The sequence below is a fragment of the Homarus americanus genome, unplaced genomic scaffold (assembly GCF_018991925.1).
Source record: "Homarus americanus isolate GMGI-L3 unplaced genomic scaffold, GMGI_Hamer_2.0 scaffold55640, whole genome shotgun sequence".
In the NCBI taxonomy this organism is placed as follows: Eukaryota; Metazoa; Arthropoda; class Malacostraca; order Decapoda; family Nephropidae; genus Homarus; species Homarus americanus.
Window position 1 is genome coordinate 1,474,086 of NW_024713650.1, and position 19,889 is coordinate 1,493,974.

General features: G+C 37.9%; 4 protein-coding genes across 18 annotated transcripts in view; 3 read left to right on the forward strand and 1 right to left on the reverse strand.

Moving 5' to 3' along the window:
* The first annotated feature begins 757 nt into the window (after nt 1–757).
* On the forward strand, nt 758–2,361 carry LOC121872824. Its single transcript, XM_042375875.1, has 4 exons — nt 758–868; nt 980–1,124; nt 1,485–1,604; nt 2,093–2,361. The coding sequence occupies exons 1-4, from the start codon at nt 825–827 to the stop codon at nt 2,198–2,200; spliced, it is 417 nt and encodes a 138-aa protein (XP_042231809.1). The 5' UTR covers nt 758–824; the 3' UTR covers nt 2,201–2,361.
* Nucleotides 2,362–3,381: 1,020 nt separating this feature from the next.
* LOC121872851 (putative hydroxypyruvate isomerase) lies at nt 3,382–9,551 on the forward strand. Of its 7 annotated transcripts, none has more exons than XM_042375904.1 (8): nt 3,382–3,480; nt 5,670–5,862; nt 6,007–6,118; nt 6,396–6,574; nt 7,283–7,402; nt 7,890–7,985; nt 8,222–8,315; nt 8,547–9,551. In XM_042375904.1, exons 1-7 carry the CDS (start codon nt 3,388–3,390, stop codon nt 8,311–8,313), a joined length of 885 nt encoding a protein of 294 aa, XP_042231838.1. In that variant the 5' UTR covers nt 3,382–3,387; the 3' UTR covers nt 8,314–8,315; nt 8,547–9,551. The 7 variants fall into 7 exon arrangements, 6 of the variants coding, with proteins under 6 accessions (XP_042231838.1, XP_042231855.1, XP_042231846.1 ...); XM_042375921.1 differs by having other exon boundaries at nt 3,424–3,480; nt 5,665–5,862; XM_042375912.1 differs by lacking the exon at nt 3,382–3,480 and adding an exon at nt 4,888–4,971.
* Nucleotides 8,007–13,723, reverse strand: LOC121872833 (26S proteasome non-ATPase regulatory subunit 7-like). Of its 2 annotated transcripts, XM_042375893.1 has the most exons (7): nt 13,453–13,723; nt 13,077–13,162; nt 12,529–12,714; nt 12,301–12,402; nt 11,967–12,119; nt 10,959–11,249; nt 8,007–8,309 (listed from the first exon to the last, which is right to left on the reverse strand). In XM_042375893.1, exons 1-6 carry the CDS (start codon nt 13,625–13,627, stop codon nt 10,974–10,976), a joined length of 978 nt encoding a protein of 325 aa, XP_042231827.1. In that variant the 5' UTR covers nt 13,628–13,723; the 3' UTR covers nt 8,007–8,309; nt 10,959–10,973. The 2 variants fall into 2 exon arrangements, with proteins under 2 accessions (XP_042231827.1, XP_042231819.1); XM_042375885.1 differs by lacking the exon at nt 8,007–8,309 and having other exon boundaries at nt 10,606–11,249.
* A 957-nt stretch (nt 13,724–14,680) lies between these two features.
* LOC121872882 (WD repeat-containing protein 7-like) overlaps nt 14,681–19,889 on the forward strand; it is a 54,671-nt gene continuing 49,462 nt past the window's right edge. For all 8 annotated transcript variants that reach the window (XM_042375966.1, XM_042375975.1, XM_042375999.1 and 5 more), the window contains exons 1-7: nt 14,681–15,007; nt 16,093–16,257; nt 16,472–16,578; nt 17,498–17,576; nt 18,165–18,333; nt 18,725–18,915; nt 19,182–19,327. In XM_042375966.1, coding sequence (XP_042231900.1) covers nt 16,096–16,257; nt 16,472–16,578; nt 17,498–17,576; nt 18,165–18,333; nt 18,725–18,915; nt 19,182–19,327 — 854 coding nt within the window. In that variant the 5' untranslated portion in view covers nt 14,681–15,007; nt 16,093–16,095. The remainder of the gene's footprint in view (nt 15,008–16,092; nt 16,258–16,471; nt 16,579–17,497; nt 17,577–18,164; nt 18,334–18,724; nt 18,916–19,181; nt 19,328–19,889) is intronic.

A 19,889-nucleotide genomic window follows, 5' to 3' on the forward strand; every position in this document is an offset into this window, starting at 1 on the left:
TGCTGGGTCAATGTGAAAGGCTTTTGTCACTGGAATGCTGACCAAAATTTAATATCGAGAGTGGAGGTCTTTGTTTGTACGCACGAGTGATATGGGAACGTTATGAGCCTGCGAATATTGAGATAACATGCAGCCAGCCCCCCCCCCCCCCAAACACACAATATGACTTACATCATCTATCTGTTTATTTATCTATCTATTTATTTATCTATATTGTATACCCGCACGGTCTATGTTAAGTTAGGTGTGGTTAGAGGGTAAATTTTGCTGTTTGGATACGTGACAAACTTTTCCATTGACCTTCTCTTCTGCCAGGGAAAGAATCTGGAAGTTTGGGTTGTTTGTTTGGGATATTTGAGGTGAAAGTTTTCTGGTTCTCTCGACTCCAAGGTTGTGTTGTGGATTATACTAATACTTACACCATGGGAGGAATATTAGGCTGTCGGTGATAAGGTGTTGTAATCACTATCACCCAACACACCCACCGAGATGAGTCTCTTTCACCATCGGGGTTAACTGTTTACACGTGGAAGTAAACAATGAGCTGGTGTCTAGTTTGACCCTCTGGTATACTATCTTTTTACTTTTTGTCAGTGTACAGTACCTGACGGCGGCGATGGTAACGAGCAACAACACAAACTTCATGGTGGAGTCTCCTAAACTGAGATAACGTGTGTGTGTCGGATGATGAGAATTTCTCAGTTTTTACGTAACAACAAAAGCTATTACATAAAAGGATGGACAGTTAGATATTCAGAGCTCTGTGTTGGTATAAAAGAAACCAAGTAAGAGTCATCGTCCCAGTCAGTTTAGGAGACTCCACCATGAAGGTTGTGTTGTTGATGCTCGCTACCATCGCCGCCGTCAGGTAGGTCTTCCCCAGCTGGTCGTCTTACCCTCACACATGTCCTGGAATAACATCATTACCCCAAAACTCAGAGGTAGTCCTGGTGTTGTAACTTGACATTATTTTCTCCAGCGGCCAGACGGAACCATGGTGTCGCTGTGCTGCTTTCGTCACGTATGAATACTCTGAAATTATGGTGTATGAGGAACCTGAAATCCCCATTGATTCTTGTGATGCCAATGGAGCCCTTCAGTGTAAGACTACCTGCGCTGATAATGTAAATATTTTGCCTGTTCTCTTGACACCAATGCATAAGATGGCTACTCTTTGGGTAGTTAGATGTTTCAATGCTATTTTTTCATGTTATTGTCACTAGAAAAAATAAAGTCTAATATGTTTTAACGTTGAAAAGATCAGTAGGACTCGTTACAGAGGACGGAGCCTTTCTCTTCCCGGAGTCCCAGATAGCTCCCAATAGGCCAAGAAACTACACTGGCTAGTTCCTAGTAGGCTAAAACAAAACATGGTTGGCTACTGCTGGGTCAAGACACCATTGTGGGAGCCACTAGCGGACTAGACGCTCAGGGACAGATCAAACCGGGAGAACACCATTATAGCCTCATATTGTCTCTTACAGTTGGACACACTTAGTGACAACGGCAACCTGTGGAAGTTGATGGACAGCGGCTTGACTATTGGCCAGGATATATGCAGCGAATTAGCAGACCACTTCACGTTCTTTCTCTACAACCACAAAGTAAACATTTACCCTTCTGTATACTGTACCTAATATTAGAATTTCCTTTTGTTTCTCTTACTAAAACTTCTTGGAAATACTTTAAGCTTGTGTTAAGTTTGTTAATAAATTACATCATATTGTGTACCGCTTGGTAGTGAGATGACCAGGACAGGTTGGTGGTGCAGTGGAGGAACATGTACTGTACTATAATAGGTCCTGGGTGTTTCTACAGGCAACTTGTCTGGCAGAACTGACATCTCTGCTACCATGAACGGCTTAAATTCCTTCCCGTGAACCAGTTATCCCCTGAGGGCCTGGCTTAAGACTAGGCTGCCCCTGAGGGCCAAGCTTCTCTTATTACTAGGCTGCCCCTGAGGGCCAAGCTTCTCTTATTACTAGGCTGCCCCTGAGGGCCAAGCTTCTCTTATTACTAGGCTGCCCCTGGGGGCCTTAAGTCTAGGTTCCCTTCAGTATTAGTGTTGTGTTAACACTGTGTTGGTTCACAGGTGTACGGCTACTTTGAGGTGTGTGGAGGCGCCTGGCAGTACGCTGGTATTGAGTCGCAGCAGAAACTGTGTTGTGAGGGCGGCAAACAACACCACTGTATTGACTAGTAAACAAGTCCACAATATCTCACTCGCTCAACACCGCCATCACAGCACATTGTGGGCGCTGCGCTGGTGTCATCCAATGCTGGAGTTTTCTTCAGCAGAACTTAACAGTTTAGGCACAATTATGTACTTATGTACTTATTAATAAAGCAATATTATGTGTATCACCGCTTTTAATAGTACTTTTCATAATATTTTTTATTATTAAATATGCTTATATTTTCTGGAACCGTGTAATAGTGTTATCATTGGCACAATTACATTGATAATATATTAACACCCATACTTATTCATATTATGCTCCGTCGTTTATAAAGCATGTGTGAAACTAGTGAGTCACCCCTAGAAAGAGACTTGTTTTCTGTAGTGATACATTTTCAATTTTAAATATAGTTATAATCTTTGTGTGTAATATACAGTAATAGTTTTGTTTATTTGTGGAAAATAGTTAAGAAGTGTAAATAAAGTCCTTGTACGTCTTTTTTCTTGACAAACGTCCTTAAATCAGTGAACTTTTCTCAACTTCACAACATCTCTACTCGAGGGCCAGCCAGAGTTGCCGGGTTAGGCTTCTTAAAACTATATTGGCCTTTTCAGAAGCCAATTGTTGGCCTCCAAACAAAATCCACGCAGGCCATGACTGGTGCATGGATAGTGTGACTGAGGCATGGTTCTTAATTTCCCTGAATAACTAGGCATTGTCCTTCTATAATGTTGGGTCCTTATTAGCCTGGTTAAGCACAGTACAGAACATGAAACTGTATACTTATACCGGTCCATGTACTGTTAATATAAAGCATAAATGTACCATGCACTGTATCGTTACTATACAGTACTGTTAATATATATCAGTAGAAAAGGTCGGCCAGAATATAATAATATTAGCCACAGTTAATGTGCCCCTGATGAACGAGTCGGGTAGAGGCTGTATTAACTTAGGCCTTCAAGTAACTACAACAGATAATACGATTAAAATATTCATACTAATCAGCGGGAACAATCCACTATGTTAATTACCGCACTGCTGCCCAGATTTTTTTTAGTGAAAAGTATTATTTTAAAAAGTATTGTATTATTCTTAAATAAAAATAAATGTGCTGTTACTGAAAATGAAGAATTTTTTATGATATAATTGATTATATCAGTAATGTTGGCAGGTATGTTTGGTCAACAGGTCATTTAGAGTTGTTATGACAAGGTGTTTCTCGATGGCTGTGATCATTTGCACTCAAGACACAGACATTGACGGTCGACACTCTCGCCCTCTGCTCTTCATATTTACGGTCGGTTTCATTTCGGATTTATTAAAAGTGATTTAATTTATACGCCAGGTGTAAGTGGTTTAATTTATACGCCAGGTATAAGTGGTTTTATTTATACGCCAGATAAATGTATTGGTACAGTGCATTCTATATTAAAGATGGGTTATTTTAGTTTAACGTGCAGACGACGCATTTCCGGAAATTATTGTAGGAATTTATCAACGGAACAGGGGTGAATTGGGTGATAGCATGACATAAGCTGAGGCAAATAGAGGGCAGTGTAAGTCATTCAATTTGCTAGCATTGAAGTAAATACTACAAAGGTGAGGTGTGAGATTAGCTACTTCAAAGCCAAGACTATATTGTTGGTAGTGGTTTTGAGTTTCAGCTCACACTATGTTACACAGCTGGGATGATATGTTAGGAAGGAGGTCATGTACCCTGACATTGAGTCATTAGGTTGGTTCTTCAGGTCCAACCTAAACTAACTATTGATGAAAAGCTTTAAAAGCAACCCAGTAATACTTTAGGTGAGGTGAACAGGTTAATAAACATCATCTTCCTTTTCCCAAGAACATCTCAATTAAATGGTAGAGGAATCTATTTTACCTAAGAAACCCTCACAACTCTAACATCAGGATATGTGACTTTTCAACCTAACTTAACATCCAGGCTACATAACCTCCAGTCCCCGGTAGAAAGTTAGGTAATATTAAGTAGGATCTGTTGGTTGGTTAGGGTCAGGTTCTATTAGGTTCGAGTAAATGCCACCACTTAAAATACTATAATAAAAACATCTGTTGGAAAAAAATTAACAAACAACAACTCATACATTACTAAATATTCAAGCTATGCATATGCTTAGAGGATCACTTATCAATCAATAAATAACGAATTAATGCTGAAATCCACCCTATAGCTACTTTAATGCCCTGCTTATGATGTATACTGTACTAGCCAAGGTACATGTATTCTCTAGACCTTGGTAATAACATAGCTTAAGTAATATTATAATTTAACGTTTATAGTCTGCGAAATGGTCAACCAAAGTACCATGTGACAGCTTAGGGTAGTCGGAAACACTTAAGGAGGAATGGCTTAAAGACAAGTATTAACCAACATAGACTTTCATTTTAAACATGACAATTGTATTGAAGTTATTGATCCATTGTTAATCCTTACAAGTCATCTTGGTAGTGGTAGCTCAAGCAGTTTGTCACGTTCTCTTAACGAGTCACTGGGCAAAAAAAACAATCTGTATATTTGGTCATTTTCAACATTTATAAAGTCTTACCTCTTACACAAGTGAATCCATCTTCTCAGTTCTTCATCTATCGGAAAGGAATGGAAAATTATATCAGCCATATTTTTAATTTGTGATAAACACCCTAAAACTGAGGAAGAGTTTGGCACTGTTGTTGTTGTTAGTGACGTCACCACACCACAAGTTGCTGTGTTTACATTATGTCGAGGAATGACGTCACAGCAGGAGACCCGGCTACAAGGACCGAGGTACAGGTGTAGTTCTGTATGACTGCTATTTTGATCTCTTGTTCCTGTTGTAAGACCTATAAACAATGGGAACTGGGCACTGTACTGGGTAGAATTAATGAACTAATTACCTGCTTGCTGACGACACCTGGCCCAACAGAACCTTGATACCTGTGCTCATCAGTTCCTTATCACCTACAGGGTGGTCATAGTATTATATCAGACATACTGTAGTGGATCCCTTGCTCTGCTGTACCGTTACTTAGGTTACTATTGCCCTACGTTACTGAGGTGTTACTGTTACTGACTTCAGGTGTTAATAGTAAGTCACCATTACAGTTGTAGTTTAGTTGCCAGTGATGACAGGTGGGAAAGAATAGTTGTTTATAATCAGATAAATATTGTTAATCTACCTCACCTCATCTTCATCCTTCTAACGTTATCTAGGTTAGGTAGGTTGGTTAGGTTAGGTGATTAAGAGAGGCTAAAATTTACTAGTGGTCTCATTTTTGGTCTTGACTATATCACTGATCCTGTAGTTTATTTCACTCTTTATATTACAGTATAAAGTTTTAAATGAGGTGATACAGTACTTAGCATAAGGGGCTGTTATACTTGTACCATTTTTGAGAATTGGAGTTTGTTTTACATATTTTTGTTTTTCACAGAATAATTGACATTTAGTTTAATAATTTTTTGTTTTTTGTTTTTTAGCAAAGACGATGAAAGTAGCGGCCAACTTATCATTTATGTTTGGTGAGGCTGGTGGACTGTTGGCCCGGTACAAGGCTGCCAGAGAGGCGGGGTTCCTGGCAGTTGAGTGTGCCTTCCCTTACTCGGTGCCGGAAAAAGACGTGGCGGCGGTACTTAAGGAAGAAGGGCTAGAGCAAGTCCTCATCAACTCTGATCCTGGTTGGTCACCTCTTATTACATTGCAGTTCTGAACATAGATTAAGTTATAGTACATAGTGTAGTGACAGTTGTACATTCATTAATTTTTTTTTTTAGTAAAGCTTTGGCTGAAATTCTTCGTAATGGAGGCAAATAATTTTACAGGTGATCTGCAGGCCGGTGAGCTGGGGTTTGCAGCTGTGCCAGGCCAGGAGACAAGGTTCAGGGAGAGTCTCGAGCGATCCATATCATTTGCAAAAGCTCTCGGTTGCCACAAGTGAGTCTTCCTTCGGTTTAGCTCTGGATATATTTGATGATTTTAATGAGATTGACAAATTAACATAAAGATTTGCATTTGTGGATGTTGAGTATTATCCTTATCCTCTTCAATAGTGGGTTGCTACTTTTGGCATTTGGTTAATACTATACGATTTTATTCATTGCTTTCAAATAAGGTTTTTGCGATATCATTTTGGTTTGTCCTTTTGGAACTAGATATATATTGAAGATATAATCCATAACATATTTCAAAAACCATGAAATTTGGTCTCCAGGCTCCACATTATGTCAGGACATCAGAGTGCCGATCACAATGAGAAGGCGCATGTTACAACACTTGAAAGCAACCTACGTCATGCTGTCAGTCGCCTTGCCAAGGAGGACATTGTTGGCCTTATAGAACCCATCAATCCAGTGTCTATCCCTGGCTACTTTCTCAACAACTATGACACAGGTATAGTATATGAAAACAGCCACCCTAGAACTATGAACTGGGATGCTTCTAATGCTCTTTTGTCTTTTAGTTCATTGTTGTCACTTTTGTTGTACAGTATAGGGAACTGGACACTATATATATATACACTGCTTACAAACTCATTGGCTCTAGTCCCATTCTATCATTCATATGAAATTTATTACACTGTGGATTTCTATGTGCAAAGTTGTATTTCTTTTTAACATTTGTTTTATATTTCCCACATAATTTAGAATACAGTACAGTATTATATATCAAACTCATGAAAAGGCCTGGCAAGTATGAGTCTGATATGCTGTTAGTGTGAAGTCAACCTTAGTGTACCCCTCCATGTCCACACTGAGACTAAGGTGTTTTAAGGACTCTTCACCAGGACAGCAACTTTAGATCACATTCTAAGCAGTGTCTGTTGGAGGGAGGCCTGTAGTGTCAGAAATACGAGTCATATTTTATTATTTCCATGAGTGTTTGTCAATTATTTTAACACTTAAATTTAAGCAGTGGGCAGCCATTTTGTTACTGGTCTATTAAATACTGTGTACAGTATTAATTTCACCTTATATTAGGTTATAGCATGAAGTAATTGCTGGCATGAATACTGTACAGAATTTCTGTGATTGATATCTGTTGACATTTCTCTATTGTTTCAAAGATTTTCATTTCAGTTACATTCTTGGAACTTTTTAGCCGTGTCCTTGATAGAGAAGATCGAGTCTCCTTATCTACGACTTCAGCTTGACGTCTTCCACCTCCAGATGATCTGTGGCAACGTGACCAACAACATCAAGAAACTTATCCCTCTTACAGGTTAGTTTTAATGGTAATGCAAAAGTAAATCTATCTGGACAGGCTTGATGAGTGTAAGGTTAAATTAGTTTTAGTTGTCTATGGTGGCAGAACTACTGTATGTAATAAGTGAGGGGTAAGCTGCTTTCCTTATCACTGTTTTTCTCTCTCCACATTCACACTGCACACCTGGAGAAGACACACACACAGCCTCAGAGTTGGTGTAGAGCCAGACAGTGGTACAGTACAGTAGGTTGGTGTCAGCTGTGGTGGCACGATGATCAATATTCCGGGTAGAATATATCGATCTTTTTCTGGATGTTCAGGAGAGAGTTCTTCCCCTACCAGCTTGTACTCAGGCCTGCTATCTCTTTAACATTTTTATCCAGGAGATATGTAAAACAAGGCACGTATTGGAAGGTACACTAATACATTATGGACTTGACACAAGAGACAATATGGCAACTTGGTAAATACGAACATATAAAACAAGTGATGCGTTCCACAGGTCACGTCCAGATAGCCCAGGCTCCTCACCGTCACGAACCTTCCTGCCCCGGAGAACTGGACTATGCGTTCATCTTCAAGAGCTTACGTGAGGCGGGTGAGTGGCACATTAGACCTCTTTGATATTGAAACATTTTATTTATCCAGAAATACAGGTACAAAGCTGTTCTGGTGGATGATCTTGTAAGGTGGTCACTTGGCAGAATAGTATTGAGAGGAAATAGTAGTGGGTGTTATGTATATCACCCTGGTGTTGAGAGACTGAACTATACTGTACTCTGGACCTCCTTTTGTTATATTACATGAAACTTGTTTTTGTTTGTTTATATACAGGTTACAGTGATTATGTTGGTGCTGAGTACAGTCCTTCAGGCAGCTCAAGTGGTTCCCTCCAGTGGATGGATCAGTGTGGTCTTACATTCTAAAGGTAAAGAGAAATTAAAGTCATTTCTCTATGTATGATTAAACAAATTTTGGGTACAAATATTGTCACTGAATTGAATTTGTTAGGACTGAGTTTTACATTAATTGTCCATAGGAGTACAAGTAAAGACATTTTATACTTGTACAGACAAGCCTCAGTTTATGTGGATTTGGTTTATGAAAATTCACAGTTAACCCATATAAAATTCAATTGATGTTTTTCTTAACATTTCAGTGTCTGATCCTGCATACAACTGGGAGATGGGATGCTGAAGAGTTATTGTCACCACCAAAGTTATAACCTTCTACGACACCACAAATACAGCTTCAGTATATACAGGTACTTTCAAGTTTGGGATTTAAAGCACATACCAGGTACCATATTGATATCAGTGTGTTGTTCCTTTATATCCTGCCTTATAAAAGACCTGTACAGCATTATGTTGTGACGTATTTTTCACAGTGGTATTTTTTAACATACTGTACTTTATTCTAAACATGGATGCCAAGACTCGGTTCCTAATCATCTTTGCTGTCAGGTTACAGTACTTTAACATAAGATACCAAGTATTAATGATTGTAAGTTAAGTCCTTGGCTGTGAAGTACAAGACTGTATATCATTAAGGCACATATGACATAGTGGGACTAGAATGTTAAGGAGGTGGTTTATGTTATCTTCCTTGTAATATATTCAAGGTCTTGTCTTGTCTTTACTCTGACCTGGGATTTGTTGTCGTTCACTTTGTCTTCACATCAACGGTCTGATTACTAGAGACGAGAAATATATTTCTGAATTCATTTCTAATATACCAAATTACTGTAACTTGTTACTTGAATTGTTAATGTATAGGTTATCTTATTAACAGATTATATTTAGAAATACAATATATATATAAATATTGATAATGAATTGTTTAGGTAGAAAAATAAAGCTCAATCTTCTGTAGGAACTTGACAAATATTATGCTGGTTTGAGACCTTTCATAGGTGAACAGTTGGCATTGCTGCTGTTGTTTCCCGAGTGAAAGGTCTCATTTTAGTAAACACTGTAGAGCCTGAAACAAAGTTATTCAGATGAAATAATTACAACTACATAAAGGCAACAGGGTCTAGACTATTAGAGACACCAACACTTTAGTTCAGCTATGTACTGTAGGATGTTTTAATAACTTACCAGCATATTACTGCCTACTCAAGTCTATTGTGTACATTTGAATGAAAATAAATGTTATATACTTACATGAATTATTACTTCCACAGTATAGTATGATTTTGATGTGTGTAATGCTGGGCCTTATAACCTTCCTGAACTACAATGGTGCTGTTTTAACATTTGGCCAACCATAACACTCATTAACCGTGTGTTGTTTGATTACTTTTGGGTAAGTTTAAGTTCTTTCTGATTTGATGGTAAAATGCTGTTACCTGTATCTATTGGTAGGTTACATAATGGCTGTATCTTAAGAGCAGGTGTGGAATAGTCTGTGTTCTACCTAACATTAATTTTGGTGTTTGCCATTCCTGTATGTAGGGTTGTATCCCTCGTGTAAAAAAGATGTAAGCTGGTGTGGAAGTTATGGCACACTGGCTCCAAAAAAGGATCCATCTTTATGATTTTGTGAGACATGACACAACGCTGTGCTCTATTTGTCATTCATTGGACTCCTACATAAAGATGCCCTTTGGAGCGAGTGTACACATACTCAGACCCTGATTATGAGGATTTAATTTTCAACAATTCAGTTACTAGAATTTTTTTGTTCCAACTTTTAAATTACTTATATTTAGTTTCTTAGTACATTTTATAACTTGTATGTTAATAGAATGAATTAATAAGAGGACATATGGGTAATAAAAGCATTAAATTTTCATATGAAATTTGTATTATTTAATATATTAGTACAGAACCCACCCCACCCCACCCTACCCAAATGGAACTGAGACCCCAAGTTTCCCTAAAGACAAGAAAAATATTGTATTAAAAAATTCCTTTCTGGCATCCATCTCCCAACTAAATCCTCCTTGGTATACGTCACATTTTCCTTAACTAAACAAAGGCAAAAATTCTGGTTAATTATTTCCTCTTCAGTGATACATGATGGACAAAGACTTTTCATACTGGAGGCATCACTCACTATTATCTAACAACAGTACTGTATATACATGTTTAACACAGTAATTATAAATAGATTTTCTTTAAACATGTTTTGTGAGATGGTGCACCAAACATAACACTGAGAAGTACACTTCATTCAATACTAAAAGACAAACTTCAGTTGTGTCGTGTCTTTTCCACCAGGCTTTAACCTCCCACTAAACAGCCAGAATTATAGGTTTTCAAATTGTGTAATTGATTTGAACAGTACATCAGTCAACGAAAAGTTTAGTTTCTCGTACAATTCGCCATTTTATCTTGGTCTACTTCCTGTGTTAAAGGAAGGCGTGACCTGTACAAGGGCTCTGTAGTGCGTCAATACAGGTCTTCACACGATTCCACATCCCCGAAGGATTTAGGCTGACAATTCATTATGAAATATCCACATTTATTATACTGGTAAAGACCTACTTTTGTTCAGTCCAGTTAGATACCATTACGTGACACACATTAGCATTATAAAGAGTTCCACAAATAAATATTTAACAAACCTTGTATCCCCACTACTACTTCTTGTCGTCACTCTTCTTATCATCTTTAGAATCATCTTTTTTCTCCTTATCTCCATCCTTCTTGTCCTTGTCCTTATCCTTGTCTTTATCTTTTCCCTCCTTTTTCTCAGCATCTGTGTTGGCCAACTTGTTGTTGATGAGGTTGTGGAGGGCGATGACTGAACGGATAAGGGATGCCAAGTACACTACCAACATCTGGTCATTTGTCTTGACGTAGAGTGACTTTATTAGTGCTGGGTTTGTCACATCTGGCAGCAGGTTGAACATGTCCTTGGTGAAGAAATTAATAAGTTACCATAAACCAGGTGGCTATTGCATCCCTTTACTGAACCTTTTTAAATAACCCTTACATCAGTTATTAGTACGTATAGTTATCTTAATTATGCAGAACAAGAAATATTAAAGAAAAAATAATAAATATGAGGATGGTTTATGCAACACATTACTGTAAGAGGGTGAGATGGCCGATAACTATGAGTCAGGTGAAACAAAAACTCAGATTGACACTTTCTCATTAGGTTACCAGATAGGAAGCTTGTTAGGGACATAAATGTATAGTAACAGATGGCTTGTGCATAACTTGTTTAAAATGTGCAGAGAAAGGAAGGGGTTTGTTCTGGAAAAAGCCATCAACAGTGAGAGGAGGAGTGTAGCGAGATACTGGGCCACAATCAAGGATGTTTGGCTGGAATGATGACGAGAACAGTGATAAAGGGCAAAAGAAGATGGGTGATGACAAGGAGCACCTGGAGGTCAAGTGGTTTACAAGGCTTAAGAGGCATGAACAGGTCACATTCACAGAACAATTTGTATGGATGTATTACTTATATATTTTTCATTAGAGGCCATAATCTAAACCACTTAGACATATTGACTCCACCCACAATAACTCGACCAAGAAACACACGAGCCCACCTCTTAGAGCAATGAAATAGTCTTCTGGCAATACACGGGTTTAACGAGCACACGAAATAAATGACTTCTTACCTGGAGATGATAGACTATGGTATGGTTAACTGGTAAAGTGCCATCCACAACTTGTTGGAGGTAGTTGGCCACTTCGCTGAGCTGTTTGTGTAAACCTCGTAGACCCAAGAGTTGCGTGGTGATCCGCTGCCCCAGGGACCCTACCACAGTGTCCTGAAACAATACATGTGTACAAAGTGTTGCACGAGGAGAAAAAAAAACATCTAAATATTTAACTTCAATAACTTATCAAGACAAAGTGTATTAACAAAGGCTGCACACTTCCACATAGTAAACAAGAGTCATCACTACAAACTTGACCTGACCAGCCAGTACCTAAGCATGGCTCTCTTACCTTTATGTCCCTCAATAAATGTTCTACGCCGACCTCTTCAGCTTCCTCGGCACCAATTTCACTTGCCACGTGTTCAAACGTCTTTGTCGTGGGTGTACCGTCCTGGAAAGTAATTGTTAAAGAATAAATAAAGCAAGATACTGTACGTGTTTGAATATGATAAATACCAAAATATACTTCATACATCAATCATACAACTTGCTACAGAAACAATACAGAAATACTTACATCATGGACTTCTTCCACACTGTAGTAAGCTTCTGTAGGGAGTCCAATATTTGAAGCATGGGCATCAATAATCACCAGGACCGAGTTACCACAGTGTCGCTTTACCAAGTCATTAATGGCAATATCATTCTGGCACAGTTTTGGTCCTGTGTGGTACCACCCTACGATTTTTTCACGGGCATTTACCTATAGAGAGAGAAGTCAGAATAATGTTTATGATATTAACACGAAAATAAAAAAAATCTTTATCATATAAACTAGAGTTAGAAAGATAAATTTATAAAAGGATGAACAAATTCTTATGTCTGGGGAGTATATCTATTACCTCAAGTCATCCAATGAAATCTACCCATGACCAAAATCTCTGAAAATATTCTACTATGAATCTAATCAACATAACCACAATATATATTAAACTAAGCTTAGGATTGGGCTACAAAACTGTTATATATTGAAACGTAACAAAATCAGGTGAGGAACAGTAACTAGTAACACCATATGCACAAAAATTATGACATAGTTACTTTGCTATATATAAATCACCTTACCTTTTTAAACATGTTATATTTATTCTCCAAGTAGTCGTGATCGAGGAACCAAACTGACTTGTCTTTCTCATCTTCATCAAAAGGAACTGAAAATGAAAAACGAAATTACTTAAAACATACCAAGTTACTCAATATAATAGTAGGTCCTCAAGTTTATTTTATCTGGAGGTTATGAATGAAAAGGAGCTGTAATCATGGAGAAATTAACAAAAACATTAACATCTCACTAACCTGACCCCCTTGTTAACTAATACCGAGGAGCCGACGTAACCTGGTCTGGGTTGGGTTAGTTGATCATATTAGGTGAAATAACTTAGGGTGGAGATTAATCAGGTGATCCTATATAAATATCTAGTGTAAATTAATGAATTCAAACCTGCATAGGAGTTAGAGACGTCGAGGACTCCCTTAGAGCGCCAGGACCCCAATAGGACCCCGACAACACGCTTGGTGCTTCCTATTTTAGACATTCTGGTAAAATGATCCACTACACTTAACAGTACTAGCGGGTGGACCACCACTTTATTGACGGGTAATGATTCCGTCGTCATCTTGTGGTGGTGGAGGACGAAATTAGACTAAAATAAGACAGATAATGACGATCCTCGCCTCCCGTCGCCGCCACAAGTTTGTTTTGATTCGTCACTCAGATCAACCATCGACTTTCATACACAACTTACTAAAATATTTCCTATATATCAAAAAATATCATAAATTCAGTTCATATTTACAATTCATTTAAATATAACAAATTAATTATAACACTATTATAAATATTATCATCGTAAATAATAACAAATGTAAAGTCGATGAAATGAAGTTCTCATTCCTAAAGTCGATCAACCAATAGAAATATAATTTATCAAAATACTGAATTCCTATTGGGTGTTTGGATTAAAACGTGTTCTAATTTGATAGTTCTCTAATAACTGGATTCTGATTGGTTAGTTACTCTACCTTTACATGTCAAACCCAAAGAAAACGAATAGACTGTAAATATTTTCCTCATATGTTCATCTGTTTATAACAATTAAATATCATAGAGGAATAAGAGTAAAGTTAAGAAACACAATAATAGTTAAGGAAGGATTCGGTGGGAGGAGGGGGGGGGGAATAAAGAAGGTAAGGGAGGGATAATATAAAGAGCCATGATCGTGGGATCGATTTTAATATTGCCCTTAACTAAATATATTATAACTATTAAATGCTAAAAATGAACACTAATAACAATAATAAATAATAATAATTCAATGAGTAACAGGAAAGTCATAAAATAATATTGTCCTAGGATCGATTTTGATGGTAAAATTTCCTCCACATTTTACCAATTCCTGACAAATATATATCCTAAATAAATCAAAACAAAATAAATATTAATTACATTTAAAATGGAAAGATAAAGAGATTGTACACGAAATATTAAAGGGATCGATTTTTATATCATCCCTCCCTATCTTATACAATTACCTATTAATTAAATACCACAAATAAATAATAACAACAATAATAAATAATAACAGTTAAAAGGAATAAAAAGGAAATTATTAAAGGTATTTATCTATGAGGATCGATTTTGAGGCAATGTTTACTTCAGGTCAGATGATCAGTGATGGCGGTGACAGACAGTGTGGTAGAGGCCGATAATCAATAATGAATCCTTGTGTTATCTGACGTGTGGTGTGTGTGTGGTGCCTGTGGTGTGAAGGAGGAGGAGGAGGTGGTGATGTAGAGACACACAGAGGGATAAATAGACCGTGTGTGAGGTCAAGTAACTACAAGGTGTGTGGGAGGAAGGAGGTGTATGGCCGCCCCCCTCTACTTCATCACTCCTTCATCATTCATACACACCTATTGCCTCATAATTAACCTATTTAAGGTGTCCTAGAGGCTATTACCTTTCTATTATTACCAAGGATTAAAGAGAATTAAGTGTAAGTATCGTTTTATTTATTTATTTTCTACTTGACCAATAAGATTAAAACTCGTAATAATATTTTAAACTAATAAGTAAGTTATTGAAGTTCTTAATGTCACCTGCTGTTGTATTTTATCATTATATTATTATTATTTTATTAATATGTGTTGGTATAGTTCTGTAGACTATTGTAGTGTTTACTGGAGTCTTGTGTGTTTAAAATATATTTCTTGTTCTATCAGTATTTTTGTTCTTTATCAATTTACTATCAGCTGTAGTGGGGAGGGTATGAAGGATGAGGGAAATTATGGGTAAAACACGAGAAATTTAATATTGACTGAATATTCCACCAAAAATTCTGACTTCTTGGTTCTTGTTGTCGGCCGATCGTAAACAAATAAATTCTGATTCCGATCTCGCTTAAATTGTCAATAAGCGACGGAGCTTCATGTTGGGGATTTTATTACCGTAAATGTGGACGTGATTGTCTTTTGTCTTTTTAGGTTCCTCTACCTTACCAGTAACAATGGCTAATAATGGTCTACGGAAATTTTGGCTCAATTCCATAAGTTGTTTCTGGTATTAACCGTCTCCTCCACCTTTACTATAAAAAAATCTATATTTCTTTACGTAAAATGTATTCCTCCAGCGACATTCTTGTCAGTATCTTGAGGAAAAAAGTTTCCCAAGGAGAAAATTCATCAATTATATGGTAAGGCTGGACCACTCTCATCAAGTACTGTATTACATGAGTGGTAATGTTGACGCCCACAGAAACGAGCGCTGTTGTTGTATTTAACGGCCATAGAAACGAGCGCTGTTGTTGTATTTAACGGCCATAGAAACGAGCGCTGTTGTTGTATTTAACGGCCATAGAAACGAGCGCTGTTGTTGTATTTAACGGCCATAGAAACGAGCGCTGTTGTTGTATTTAACGGCCATAGAAACGAGCGCTGTTGTTGTATTTAACGGCCACAGAAACGAGCGCTGTTGTTGACATTTGGAAAGATTTTGAAAATGAGAATTGTAAAAGACATTGGAAGTACTGTACAATATATATATATATATGTCATGTAATGACTTTGAAATTTTTTTTTTCAGACCATGGGATCGTTGAACTTAGTGGTTCCTCTTGTTATGTGGGGCCGTGAGGCTCCAACCCATGACATATCCTGTGTCCTCTTCACCCATGATTGCCACACTGTTGTGACAGGGTCCAGAGATGGCCAGATGTGTGTGTGGGACTTTGACCCTCCTACCCTGAAGGTGTGTTACGCAGGATCTGAACTTCATTAATTAATCCATAAGTTTGTTGGTGTGGCTGTCACACAGTTGTTTGTTTACAGTAAAGAATAAAACATGTTTGTATTAGGATTTTGGAGTTGCAATACTCTAGCAAATCAAATGTGAAAATAGAAAATGGTAAAGAAAGTATGAAGGAAAAGCTTTTACTAATCACATGACATTTGTTTCCCCTCAGCTGACTCCTCGTTGCCTTCTGGTGGGTCACACAGCAAGTGTGGTCTGCCTCGCACAGGGAGGGAATGCACGTGGCACCTCCTTTGTTGTCAGTTCCTCAGAAAATGGGTTAGTCATGATTTCCTTTCTGTCTTTTGGCTAAAGCTCTCAGCTGAAATATAATTACAAGTGAGGTAGTTATCATGTTTTTATTGATAACACCAGTCATACAGTCATATACAAATGTTGTGTTAATATTAGAGACATAACTCATTTATCATAATTGTTGAAAGTAGATCATTAATGAATTTATTGTAGTTACTAAAAATCAACTTGGTATTACCATCACATGTAGTAAGAGTTTAAGACAGACACCATGGCAGCGATAGAACCTGGTGTCATGGAAGAGCTTAAAATTTTTCTGAAAGTAAAAACAAATATGGAATATATTGTGAAGTTTACTTTTGATGCTGAGAGAAATAAAGGCCCATAAAATGCCCCATCTCTGCACTCATAAAATGCCAAGGAGACTTCACGTTACTATTTCTGAGTTTTCACATAATCTCCCAATAGTCTCAATAAATGGTTCACTATACCTGACGTGAAGTGACCTACGACCATTCTAAAAGATTCCTTGCATCTCACACAACCTACACTGTTATGTTTCTTCCCCTCTCACTTATCACTGTGTCTTCCTCTGTATATCTTTTCCATGTGGTCAAATGACTAATTCATCAGTAGTTGTTGCAGTCATCTTTACTCTCCTCACCTTGTACAATTAACAAGACCTCATGGTTCCTTCCCTCTCTACAATACTCAACTTTAATATTCAGATGCCCGTCAAACAAATTTTTTTTAATATTAACAATTGTGATTTTGTGGTTATTTTCCTTCATTGACATCATTGGTTGTATATGCTGTGCTGTATTGTATTTCCATGTAGCACTTCACTTGTATTTCCTAATGTTTTCCCATGAACTATACAGGGTAATGTAAATTGTATGAGTTGATATATATATATACAACATTTGCTTTGTACACTCAACAGAGAGATGTGCACATGGGATCTACGTGATGGACGGTGTGTTGAAGTTCTCAGGTCAGCCAATGTACACTCTTCTATGACGGTGAGTGACGTAATGCATCAGCCAACACCTGTGCTTCTCTACATAGCATGATGATTTGTGTGGGAATTAAAGCATTTTTATTATTCCTTTCTCCCAAAACTTGAGCTGAATACTTATGGCAGAATTATAAAAAGATTTATTTTGCATTTCGTACTGGGCTTTAGGATGACACAGGGTTTTGGAACAACTGCCTGGGGTAACTGGACCCAAAAATTGAATACAGGTTTTCTGGTCATTTACAGAATGCTTTGACTCGCATTTCTGTTGCCTGTTGCTAAATTATCATCATTAAAACTTTTATTAGAATAGAATTGATGGTTTTGTGTCACAACTACTTCTACACAATAGCCTCATCACACCCCAGGCTTAAATTAACCTGAGGGGACCTGGGTATATGAATAGTCCGGACTGGAAAACCTTTATCTATATCAAGCTGAAAAGAACATAAAAATAATTCAAAATACTGTAATAGATTATAACATGGGTACTCACCAGACATGTTATATGAAACCTGTAAACCCTCTACTGAAGTTAGCATCATCGTGCTTGGCTATAAATGTGAATAATTGACGTGTGTGTTTCTTTCAGACGTACCAGATGCTGAACGTCAAAGATGTCCGGCTGTTCTGTGTGGGCAACTATCCCGAGATTCTTGTGTACGACCCCCACACCCTGGACGTCCTCTTCTCCTTGGCTGCTCGTATTCAACCTGACTGGATATCTGCGCTCCACATCTTGCGTCCACCCAGAAGAAATGGTGAGAAGGTTAGGGTGGGGAAGATAGCGGCCTGGTGGCTTTTTGTAGGGTGAGATCACCATACATAGCTGATATCCCAGCAGAGAATAGGAGGTAGATGAAGTACAGAATAAAGAGTAACAGGAAGATTGAAGTACAGATGAATAAAGGAGGAGGAATAAGGGAGAGAGTAATAAAGAAGTAGAAGTAAATTGGGTTATAGTGTTCATGGTAGATATTTGGAAAATATACTATCCAGTGCCTCCCTGATGTAGGTGCTGGCACGTGTGCATTGTATAAACTTATTATATTGTCTGTTACATTATATCTCCTCAATAAAGCTTTGTAGTGAGGTAACAGGTTAACAGATTCTGATAATACCGCTAAAGATTATTCCATTCCGTGTATCCAGATGAGGTTGTCTTGGGAGTGACGACTGGTGGCTGGGTCAAGGTGTGGACCGTCAGTGAGAGGGAGGTGCGGCCGCGGGAACCCATATACGAACACGAATCCAAAATGATCCATTCCTTAAATGCTCTGTGCTTAGTCTGCTGCACGTACAACCAGCGTACCGTCCTTATCGTTTCTCAAGACGATTGGCAGGTGAGTGGTGGTCGTTAGCTGTTTGATCATGGAAAAGTATGCCGGTGTGGTAGATGCAGTATATTATTATCTACCTGGTAAAGCAGAGACTTGTGAGAGCTTGTAATTTATTGTAAGAGTTTCATGTTTTAAACCCTTGTGGAATTGCCTCTGTGCTGAATAAAATCATCTGGCATTAACCAAATATAATAAAAATGGCATCCCCGTAGTAAAGGGGGTTTAATGTTTTGCCTCGTCATTGTTTACAACATTATCCTCTCTCTCAGATATACGACGCCGGAGACTTCTCTCAGCTGTGTCGTGTGGGTGCGACTGCCGGGGACAGATGGATGGGCGGAGACTTCCTCAGCGCCGACCGGGTCATCGTGTGGACGGACATGGGACGAGCGTACATCTACAAACTACCCACCAAGTAAGTCATCTCTCTGGAGGAGTAACCGTGGTCCTCTCTTATACATGTTTTGTAGTAATACCTTGAGATTTATCCTAGTCTTTTACTCTGCTAAATCCTTCAAGAGTAGATTTAGTTGTCTTTTAGCCATCTTGCCATGAAACACCATACCCCGAGAGATCATGGGCTGTATTTCTTTCATCATTTCCTATCCCAGTGTTATCTTGGCACTTTTAACATGTAGTATTAACACTCTCTTGATTTAAAACTCCTTTAGTGTTGTTATTTAGTTTTGTGTTTCTACTATTATCATCATCATTGCCATCATTATCATCACCTCCATCATCAGTACTACCACTATCACCATCATCAGTACTACCACTATCACCATCAACACTACCATCATCATCATCATCATCATCATCATCATCATCATCATCATCATCATCATCATCATAGTATCCACGCTGAAAAACTGACAGCTGTTGGGTATGGTTCTGTGTGGCTGTATGTATAAACTTCTCTTTATCTGGGACATAACTTCATAACTTCTGTACAATATCAATATCTATGTAACTTCAAA

Bases quoted from the DNA above. Each gene is read 5' to 3' on its own strand.
- LOC121872824 (XM_042375875.1), top strand. From the start codon at position 825: ATGAAGGTTGTGTTGTTGATGCTCGCTACCATCGCCGCCGTCAG. The intron at 869-979 runs GTAGGTCTTCCC...TATTTTCTCCAG, and splicing joins GCTACCATCGCCGCCGTCAG to CGGCCAGACGGAACCATGGT. The intron at 1,125-1,484 runs GTAAATATTTTG...TGTCTCTTACAG, and splicing joins AGACTACCTGCGCTGATAAT to TTGGACACACTTAGTGACAA.
- LOC121872851 (XM_042375904.1), top strand. From the start codon at position 3,388: ATGACAAGGTGTTTCTCGATGGCTGTGATCATTTGCACTCAAGACACA. The intron at 6,575-7,282 runs GTATAGTATATG...GGAACTTTTTAG, and splicing joins TCTCAACAACTATGACACAG to CCGTGTCCTTGATAGAGAAG. The intron at 7,986-8,221 runs GTGAGTGGCACA...GTTTATATACAG, and splicing joins CAAGAGCTTACGTGAGGCGG to GTTACAGTGATTATGTTGGT.
- LOC121872833 (XM_042375893.1), bottom strand. From the start codon at position 13,627: ATGACGACGGAATCATTACCCGTCAATAAAGTGGTGGTCCACCCGCTA. The intron at 12,120-12,300 runs GTAAGAGAGCCA...GTATTGTTTCAG, and splicing joins ATTTATTGAGGGACATAAAG to GACACTGTGGTAGGGTCCCT. The intron at 11,250-11,966 runs GTAAGAAGTCAT...TTCTTCACCAAG, and splicing joins CCATAGTCTATCATCTCCAG to GACATGTTCAACCTGCTGCC.